The 10632-nt window shown below is 45.2% G+C and overlaps 1 protein-coding gene across 1 annotated transcript in view; it reads right to left on the minus strand.

Annotated features, from left to right (window-relative positions):
- Positions 1-8478, minus strand: part of LOC102381815 (gamma-aminobutyric acid receptor subunit alpha-3-like) — a 165301-nt gene extending 156823 nt beyond the window's left edge. The window contains exon 1 of the mRNA XM_006027532.2: positions 8355-8478. Within this exon, the coding sequence (XP_006027594.1) occupies positions 8355-8443 (89 nt within the window). The 5' untranslated portion in view covers positions 8444-8478. The remainder of the gene's footprint in view (positions 1-8354) is intronic.
- Between the last annotated feature and the right edge of the window lie 2154 nt (positions 8479-10632).

A 10632-nucleotide genomic window follows, 5' to 3' on the forward strand; every position in this document is an offset into this window, starting at 1 on the left:
GAGTTAATTTGTGGGAAAGGCAGCTTCCCTTTGTGGTGCAGAAACCATAATGGAAAATAGCATTACTAAATGCCCTTTTCCTTCAATATACTTCTTTTCATAAAGCAATAGCAGCATTTAGAAGCTCCCAGCATTCTCATGTGGGACTCCATTCTGGCCTGTCACATGGCCCATGCATTTATCTTTCTGACAGTCTCGCTAAGCATGCTGGATGAGTCCACCACCTTGGTATCACTGAGCATGTCTACACATGCATTCATGTGCATTCATTAATGCGCATTAAATCTAATACCCATGGGCATTTATATATGTACCTTTGTCTGCTCCGATGATCTGGAGATCTAGCGCATTGGAGCAGACTTGATTAATGGAGTCTCCTCCGCACACAAGCTGACATGCCTGACACTTACTGACGTGCCTGACACCATTTGTATAAAAGGTGAAATGCACATCAGCACTGAGAAAAGCACCTTTGATTTTTCTCAGCGCTGACATGCTGCCATTTTCTCAGTGCTGACATGCATTTTGCAGTTTATATAAATGTATGTGCCAGTGCAAACATGTGTACAAATGCCTCACGGGCACCTCTACACATGTGCTTTAATGCACAGTAGACTATTGTACTGTGCATTAAAGTATCGCATAAGAAACCATGACATTACACTAATGCACAGAAAAATAGTCTACTGTGCATTAAACATCACTAAAAAAGCATGCAAATACGCTACTGTGCATTAGTGCAGCCTAATGTGCATTAATTTAGGACCTCACATTGGAGGGTGCCTGAACATGAGTGCAGAGGTTGCTCCCATGCGCTGTAATTTCAGCCTGTCAGAGCAGACATTATTAACCAAGTCTGCTGGAGTGTGGCAATTACTGCACTCCAGCAGGGTTCCTGTGTCTCATGTATCAGTGTCCCCACACTTAAAAATGGTGGTAGGAGCACTTGAACTAAAGCTCTTCAAATGAACTTGAGATGTGGCAGTGCTTTAATTAGAGACAAGAGGCATGGCAGCGCTTTAATTGGTGTGGCTTTTGGAGCCACCCCAGAGCACGTGTAAAACTGCCCAGAGGTACTGAATGCACATTAGAAAAGGCACATTAATGCATGTTAATTCCATTGTGAGGTACTAGGAAAATGTGCATTAGCCGGTCTTAATACACATTAACTAAAGAGCATGGTTTTTAAGTGACACTTAATGAGCATTAGCCTATTTTAATACGCATTAACTAAATAGTATGGCTTTTTCAGAGACCCTTTAATGAGCATTGAAATAGGCTAATTTAGTGCACACACTATTACTACCCCAGATAATACCACTGCTAAACTGGATAGTGATAGGACACACAAGGTTCAGAGGATCCTCTCAGCCATCTTTAGGCTTAGTCATTCTCAGTCATACTAGCCAGATCTGTTGGTTTTGGTGGGCTCTAAAATCTCATAAAAACAGTTTCTCTTGCCACAGTTCTGCCAGAAACAGAATCATCGTATTTTGATGTTCTAAGCCTGAACCAGGAAATAAAGATTTCAGGTAAAAAATAGAAAATAATGAGGGAAGAAAGAAGCACTGAACATATTTGAGACCCATTATTCAGTGTGGTGGTCCATTCAGAAGTAAGCTGCCCTGGTTTAGCTTCCAGTTAGCACGCAACAGGAATAAACAAATGGAACAATTACAATGGAGCAGCTGAGGTGAGAAGTCTTTTAACTTTATAAATTGGTTTGTCTGTCCATGGCCCATGTTACAGGTATTTTTACAGTTTATCAGTGGTGACAAAATGATAAAATGTAGCACTGTGTCTATTGGCTTTTTTCAATAGAAAATTCAGCTTCTGCAAAAGCCGGTATTTTTTTAGTGGATATTTGAGGGGGGTTGTATTGGAAAATCAAAACCAAAAATTTTCAGGTTAACTCAAATAAAGCACTTGCATTTGTTGACCCTACCTGGAGCATTTTAACTGAAATCAATGTGCTATTAATCCATATCTCTTTGATCTACTGCAGGCATCATAGGAATGTATCGTTGCGGTGTATTTTGCTCCTGTTCCCTTCTAACAGCTGACATCCCTAATTGGATTGCATCTCCCATAATTCCTCACTGTTTTCACTGTCCTTGGACCAACGTGAACCATAAGGGGAGATAGTATCCAGCCAGGATGCCCAGCCCAAAGATGAGAGTTAGAGTCAGGCACTTAACCTACAGTTTCTATAACCACCACAGCAGCTCTAAAGGTATCAACTGAGCAAATTCCAAACAAAAGGGATTAAACATATAATTCAGAATTGTCAACACAGTTTGATTTTATCAGAAATGTCAAAATGAAGCTTTTGGAGGCTTCCATTCCACAAAAAGGTTTTATTTAGGGTTTTTTTTTGTCTGGATTTGGGGGAAAAAACAAATTTCAAAATTTCTGAATTGTCTGTAGGACAGAAGTTCTGATTTTTAATAATCTCTAATAAATGTCTGCATTAATAAGTGGATAATCAATTACACCAGCATTCCATAATGTGTATATAACCATGTCTTCTAACCATATCTATCAATGTCTGCTGATGTGGTCAGACTTCCTATAACTTATGAATATATAACATGCTAATAAAAGCTAGCAAGCATGTATGATTTTTTTAAAGAAGCTGTTTAAAATTTACTATTCAGTGAGATAGAATAGCCTTTTAAGAGATTCCTGGCTGAAATCCATTAGGAACTGCTAAAAATCTCTTTGATTAATTTTGAACTTGGTTTGCTTTATTTGATCAAAATTTTGTCTCAGACTTGAACACTGTGGAATTCACATCTTCCTTAAGAGATTCTGTGAAGCATACTGAGAGGAGGGGTTCAGGGAGGAGAGAAGTGAAAATGAGGTCAACATGCCAAACTTTTGACTTTACAGCCAGAGGACAGGATGGGGAAGAAGGCACCGTAGATTTCTCTGAACTTGCCTTCTTGGATTGGAAAGAAATGGGGTCTGAAATGGAGAGAAGGGAGAAAGTATGGCAATGTTAGGTGAGGGCAAGTCTGTACAGTGAGAGGAGGATCTGTGCATGTAACAAGTGGAAGTGCTCTGCAGGGTAGCACCAGATCAGAATGAGATAGGGCCAGATTTGGACTTATGATGAAGGACTAAAGGCCACAAGATAAAACTTCCTCTGTGTGCACCAGGAGGGAACTGGTATCTGTAATAAGCACAGGTAAAACAAAGGTTAGTGTAGTTCCTGAGAGGATCAGCATGAAGAAATGCCAGGCACAGACTGCCTAGATAACAAGCACAGTGCAGCAGGGCTCCTAGAACATCGCTCCACACCCACTTAAGCAACTCTTTTCAACAAAATGCAGAAGGACTTCATGACAAATGAACATCCAGATACTCAGAATAGAGAAAACAGGAGAACATGGAGTTCACACCCACAGCCTCACTTTAAATTATAGCAGTCCTTGCTGCTGCCCTTATCGCTAAAACTCTGTCAGCTTTTCCATTATAATGATATCCCAGCACAAACAAATGGAAGGGTTTATCATAAGAAAAAAAATGGAAATGAAATGAAAGTTCACACAAGCAGTTTACTGTACCTTGTAAGGACCAGTAACCATTGTGATGGAAGTGCCAAGATATGGCTGTTTGAAAAATAGCTATTCAGCAAGTGTTCTGGCAATTCCTCAGAACCCTATTTACAATGTCAAAGAACAAAGCACAAGCCTTTCACCACAGCTTAGAGAAAAGACTGCTTATTACAGTCAGGCAGCTTGAGGAGGAGAATTTTGTATGATGCCATTGAGAAGGAGCCTGTCAGCTTGTTGGTTTAACTGTGTTGAGGAAAACAGCCAGCTTGTACACAGATGTACACTTGTATTTGTGTGTGCACCCTGGTATTTTCTTATACTTTATGTACATACATACTTGTATGTGGGCATGAAGAGTGCACGCATACATGTAGGCTTGTATACAGGTATACAACTGTATATGTGGGTAACAGGTTTCTTTGGAAAAATGTTAGGGGTGTACAAAGTGGGCCCTATTTGATTCAAATTTGGCCCAAATTGGGGACAGTGATTCAATTCGTTGATACAGATCACTGTCCCTGATTCAATTTGGCTGAATTGAAGATTTGATGCTCATTCAGAGAATCAGCAATTTGAAAATAGACACAGCTTGAAAAGTTGTTTCTACATACCTCAAGGTACCAGCGTGGCTTGTGAATGCTGTGATTCTGGGACACATGGAGCATCCTGCAGGAATGTGGTGTGGGGTGGAGTGCTCCACGTGCTTGGTGGCAAACCCAGAAGTGGACCAGAACTACTTCTGGACCATTTCTGGGTCTGCCGGGGAGCACAATGGGGGGCCTCCCAGCACACCCCTGGCTCGGTGATCAGCCACAGGAGGACCCCGGGTGCCCTCCCAGACCCATGAGGCACCAGTCGCCAAGCCAGGGGAATGCTGGGGGGCCCGTCAGAGCACTCCCCGGCAGACCCAGAAGTGGACCAGAACTGCTTCTGGTCCACTTCAGGGTCTGCTGACGAGTGCCCCCTGTGCTTCTGTGGGACACTCCATGCATCCCAGCATCACAGCACTCACGAGCCCCTGCTACCTAGAGGTATGTAGTAAAAACATTTAAAACTGTCTCTATGTCTGAATCTCTGAATCTTACTGAATCTTTCCAAATCGAATTGAAGGGTTCCAATTCGATTCAGAGAGATTAAAGGGTACTCTGATTTGATTCAGATTTGGAGATTCAGCCACCAAATTGGGTCAAGTCTCCACTGAATCGAATCAGGGACTGAAGCTTTGCACAGGCCTAGCAAATGTGATATATTTTAGTAGACTAACTAACCAGTTGGAAAAATTGTTCTTTGCAAGCTTTTGGGTACAAACACCCTTTTTTAGGCATAGGGAGAGCCTGCTGGTGTTTTGTGTTTCCCATGGTGGAATAGAAGCTAATATGCAAAATTCAGGTCTGTGAAAATGCAAAATGCATGGCAGTGAGGATCAGAGGCAATGGGAGACAATAGGTGTGACACAGATAGATGTGGAGAAAAAGTGGGAAATGTTGCCCTGGTGCTAGAATGTAGCTGGTAAAATGTAGAGATGTTAGCTGGGGTTATTGGGTGGCAGGTAAGTTATAATGTGCCATAAATCCAATGCCTATATTTATTCCATGAATTTTTGTATCCAGTACATTTATAAAGTGAAGTTTGTTGGCTCACCTACAAAAGGTATTTTGTAAATTCCCTTTGAGGATTAGAACTGAGAGACTGGAGAGAGAGTATTAGTCTTGTGAGAAATGTGCACTCACAAGTAATTAGGTATTTTTGTATTTGATGGATTTTTGGTGTGTGTTCATTCTGATATGCAGTTTTTGTTTGGTTTCTCCTACATATTTTTCATCACAGCATTTAGTGCATTGAATGAGATATATTATATTTCTGTAATCCAGGAAAGGTGATGGTTCTGTTGTGGGGTGTAGTTATTGTGAGAGTATTTGAGATGTGTTGGGAGGTTTTACATTTCTTGTCCTGGCATGGTCTGGATCCATTCGGCTGGTGAGGTTCAGTGCTTATTTAAAGTCTAGGGAGAGTGGTTCTGGAAAGATCTCTTTAAGATCTATATGTGGCTATGAACTTGTAGGTGTAAAACTAAATGCAAGCAAATATACCAGTGCACACATACATGTGTAAATGTGTGGAGAGCAAATTTTTGTGATAATGAAGGCATATGGCATGCATATACATGGATTAAATGTCAATGAACACATGATGGGCACACAACAATTCATGAAACTGAATATTTTCTGCTAGACATATGTACTAGATGGTTCTTGGAAGCCTCTATCCAACATTGTTTCATAGTTTCATAGTTTGTAGGGTCAGAAAGGACCTGAGTAGATCATTATTCTGACCCCCTGCCATGGCAGGAAAGAGTACTGGGGTCAAACGACCCCAGCAAGGTATTCATCCAGCCTCCTCTTAAAGACCCCCAGGATAGGAGCCAGCACCACTTGTCTCGGAAGTTGGTTCCAGATCCTAGCCGCCCTGACAGTGAAGTAGCGCCTCCTGATGTCTAGTCTGAATCTACCCTCTGCCAGCTTGTGACCGTTATTTCTAGTCACTCCTGGCAGTGCTCGGGGGAACAGGGACTCCCCCAATGCCTGCTGGTCCCCCCTGACTAGTTTGTAACAGGCCACTAGATCCCCCTCAGTCTTCTCTTGTGGAGGCTGAACAAGTTCAGGTCCCTTAGCTTCTCCTCATAGGGCCTGCCCTGCTGATTCCTGATCATGTGAGTGGCCCTCCTCTGGACCCTCTCCATGTTGTCCACATCCCTCCTGAAGTGCAGCGCCCAGAACTGGAGGCAGTACTCCAACTGCGGCCTGACCAGTATTGCATAGAGGGGGAGGTTCACCTCCTTGCACCTGCTCAAGATGCATCTGTGGATGCATGACAAGGTGTGGTTGGCCTTCCTGACCGCGTCCCCACACTGTCGGCCCATGTTCATTTTGGCATCAATAATAACCCCAAGATCCTTTTCTGCCTCTGCACTGACAAGAAGGGAGTTCCCCAGCCTGTAGCTATGCTGCTGGTTCTTCTTCCTCTGGTGCAGCACCTTGCACTTGTCAGTGTTGAAACCCATCCTGTTCTCATCCGCCCACCCCTGTAACCTGTCTAGGTCCAATTGCAGCCTGTTTCTCCCTTCTAATGTGCCCACTACCCCCACATCTTAGTATCATTTGCGAATTTGAACAGGGTGCTTTTTACCCCCTTGTCCAAGTCGCTGATGAAGATATTGAACAGCGCGTTCCCGAGGACCGAGCCCTGGGGAACCCCACTACCCACATCCCTCCAGGTCAAGTAAGACCCATCCACCACCACTCTCTGGGTGCCACTCTCCAGCCACTTAGTGACCCATTTGACTGTGTAGGTGTCGACGCCACAGTCCCCTAGTTTTTTAATGAGAATGGGGTGAGAGACAGTGTCAAAGGCCTTCCTAAAGGCCAGAAAGACTACGTCCACTGCTATACCTGCATCTAAGGATTTTGTGACCTGGTCATAGAAGGCCACCAAGTTGGTCTGACAGGACCTGCCTCTAATGAACCCATGTTGGTTGCCCCTAAGCATAATCTCCCCTGCTGGCCCCTCGCGGACATGCACCAGGATAATTCTCTCAAAAAGCTTGCCCAGGATCAAGGTAAGACTGACTGGCCTATAGTTTCCTGGGTCCTCTTTCCTCCCTTTTTTGAAAATGGGAACCACATTGGCCCTTTTCCAGTCCTCTGGCACCATGCCAGAGCACCATGAATGCTCATAAATCCATGCCAGGGGTCCCACAATGACCTTGTAACAGTACATTTTGTAGATACGTTACCACAGGGAATTTTACTCACCTCATTTTCCAACATGGACTAAGCCAGGTCTCCCTTTTTCTGGAAAGGGATCCATCCTGACATGCTGAAAGGCAGCAACAGAGAGTTACCTGGGAGATGTTTCTAGGGTTCTGCTGATGCTGGACTACAGGGTGATATGATTTTACAGATGGCTAATTGTGGAAAAATGGGCTTTTGTTTTCTCTGCTCAGAATCAATGTACAAATCCAAGAAAGCAAGCACAGCTAGTATTGTTCCAGATCGTGGACTTCTGGCTAAGGCAAAGAGTACCAGTACTAGCCAAGACCAGGAATCATTAGCCAAACTGGGGAGCTTCATCTAAAATCAATGTTTTTTTCCCCCCCCAGTTATTAACTTCTGGCAGCCACACAGGTAAGTCAATGTAACTTGTTCAATTTTGTAAAAGAAGCAAAGGGATCCCTCATACGATCCCTTTGACCTCATATGAGCAAAACATTAGCCAAGAGCAGATTATACGTGAACCAAGTTAGAAAACTGGTTTTGTCATAAAAATGCTGACATACCCTTAGCTCTAGCAGGTCAAATAATGTTAATATAATCAGTCACCTATGGCTACAAGGGAGTGAAGCATCCCAGTGCAAGACATTGTGAGGAAAGTAAGGAACATTTTTGTTTTGCTGGAATATCTCATGTGAATAAGAAAAGTATGCAGACCTATTGAGAAGTAAGATGGAAGATGGTTGCCCCATCATTCTGATAGATATTTGAGAGTATCATATATAGCATGCCTTAAAGACACATGACTATTACAAATACATAAGGTTTGGTCAGAAAGAAAGTGAACAAATTCTCAGTTCACACTGCACTATTCAAAGAAAAGCTCAGAGTTGCCTTTCTTCCAGATTGTGCTGGAATATTCCAAGTGAAGTGAGATAAGGCTGTGGGAACCTTACACTGCAATATTCCCAGCAAAGTGAGAGGGGACTCCTACTGCTTTGTTAAAGATTTTTTGCCATCTTACCCAGCTTCAGCAGGGACAGCACACACCATGAGTAGAATTCCAAGGCTGATAATACAGAGGGGAACAGTTCCTGGGAGTTTCAGTGCCATGTCGTCAAGATGCAGAAGGTGGGAGCAGGAGTCTCTCTGAGACCTGACAGGATAGGAAGGGGTTGGAACAGACAGGGGAAAAAAGAAAGAGAAGAGGACTTTACTTACTAAGATGAAAGCTTGTCACAGTTTTCCCCTCCTCTGTATACAGGTATTCAGAAGCAGACTGTGGGATTAAGCAAACAATGTGGTTACAAGTTCTTTGTTTTGTTTTGTTTTTTTCCAGAAAACCCTATATCAGTTTATGGCTATGAAGGACACCACCAGCCATGCCATTGTTGGTAGTAGAATTATTGAAAATGATAAAAGCCAGCCCCTTTGCTGAGCAACCAGTGAGATTTTGGGCCATGAGGAGAGGCAGTGCAGCAGTGTGAAAGGCAACATGTTGTAGACTATGAAAGAGAGTTAGCAGGAGATCCCTCCCTGATCTGATACCACCTCTCCGGTAGCTTTGGGGAAGTCACTCAGACTAATATGTCAAGTGCCTAAAATTTGTCACCCAAGTACAGAGTGCTAAGCCCCTGCACTAGTGCCCACTTAGATAAGCACCTCACTCAATAATCCAGACTCCACATCATTCTGACCCCATGTAAGTATTAGGGATGTGATTCAGTATTATCGTATGACAACCCAGGGGGTTATCCCTGATGTACATAGGTGCTTCCCCAATCTGCTGCCACTCCCATTTGCTTTTGAACAGCACAGTAAGCAGGTACCAGGTAAGTTCTGAAGTAAGGTGGGGAGAAGTCTATGCAGGAAAGGCAACCAGTGTATACTTCTCCATTCTCCCCAGAGATTCTTTGAACATCCCTGACCTTGGGTGTAGTCTGCTGCATTCCACAGCCGTTGAAATGTACTCTTTGGGCGCGTCCAGAAAAGGACACATGTGCCTCTTGCAGCATCTCAAACCACTTTCAGAAGCTGCAAGAGGCATGCGTGGGAGCAAAAAAATGTTCCTTGCAGTGCAAATTTGTAGCGCGGGGGCAAAATTAGACCCCTGGATATCCAGGGGTCAAACAATACCCTGGAGGGAAAAGATGGGTCAGGTCACAGTCCTGGACCATGCCCTGAGGCAACTGGAGGCTTGATCCTCCACAGAGACACTCTGGTAGCCAGCCAGAGTGTTTCTGTGGTTGGCCCTTTCCCCCATGCTGACGCACACTGCCTGCTGGGGAGGCAGCGGTGCAAGCTCCAGGGACCTGGAGTGCTTCTTGTTAGGTAAGTAGGGTTTGGGGGGCTAGAGGAGGGGGGAGGGGACCTTGGGGGAGGCCTCGCCCGGCCCCAGTCCCCGTTCCTTTCCCCAACTCCCCATACCTTTCCCCACCCCCCCTTCATTCCCTCCATCTCCCGTTCATTCCCCCAGCTCCCCATTCATTCACCCATTCGTTCCCCCCACTCCCTGCTCATTCCACCTTCCCTCGCTTCTTCCCCACCCCCCATTCATTGCTTCAGCCCTCCATTTGATGCCTCAGACCCCCACACTCACCAGTAGTAACAGAGAAAGAGCAGGAGGCTGGAGAGAGCAGGGGAAGTCTCCAGCTTATCTCCAGTGGCTTGCCTGCAGCCTCCTGAGCATCTCCAGCCCCTGTTCATTCTCCTGCTCATCTCCAGCCTTGGACAAGCAGGAGAACAAGCAGGAGGCTGGAGACATGCAGGGGAATGAGCAGGAGGCTGCAGATGAGCCCCTGGAGATGTCCTGGAGATGTTCCCCTGATGCCTCCAGCCCCCTGCTCATTCTCCAGCCTCCTGCTTGTTCTCCTGCTCATCTCCAGGCCTCAGAAAAGGTTCTGCCAACACTGTCAGCAGTGCCTATGTGTGGTTGCTGCTTGCTACCCGCCCCCCACACTGGCAGCAGTGTCTGAGAGCAGTCAGCGATCACTGCTGGCCACTGCCAACGCTGCTGGCAGCATCTGTGGGTGGTTGCCGATCACCAGTTGGTGCTCACCCCGCTGTCACCACCAACAGTACCAGTGGTGCCTGCAAGAGCTCCCTGCTTATCGCCACTACCAGCACCACTGTGCCCCACTAACCACCAGGAGCACGCACCATTCATGTAGGGGACCCACCCCTCCTAAGCAGCCTCCACACCCACAGTTCCCCCACACCTACCCACACACTGACTCACATCCCCCACATCCCTCCACACCGACTCAAATCCCCCCACCCCGCTTCCCACCCCCTCCTGCAAA

This window comes from Alligator sinensis, unplaced genomic scaffold (genome assembly GCF_000455745.1).
Source record: "Alligator sinensis unplaced genomic scaffold, ASM45574v1 scaffold879_1, whole genome shotgun sequence".
Classification (NCBI taxonomy): domain Eukaryota; kingdom Metazoa; phylum Chordata; order Crocodylia; family Alligatoridae; genus Alligator; species Alligator sinensis.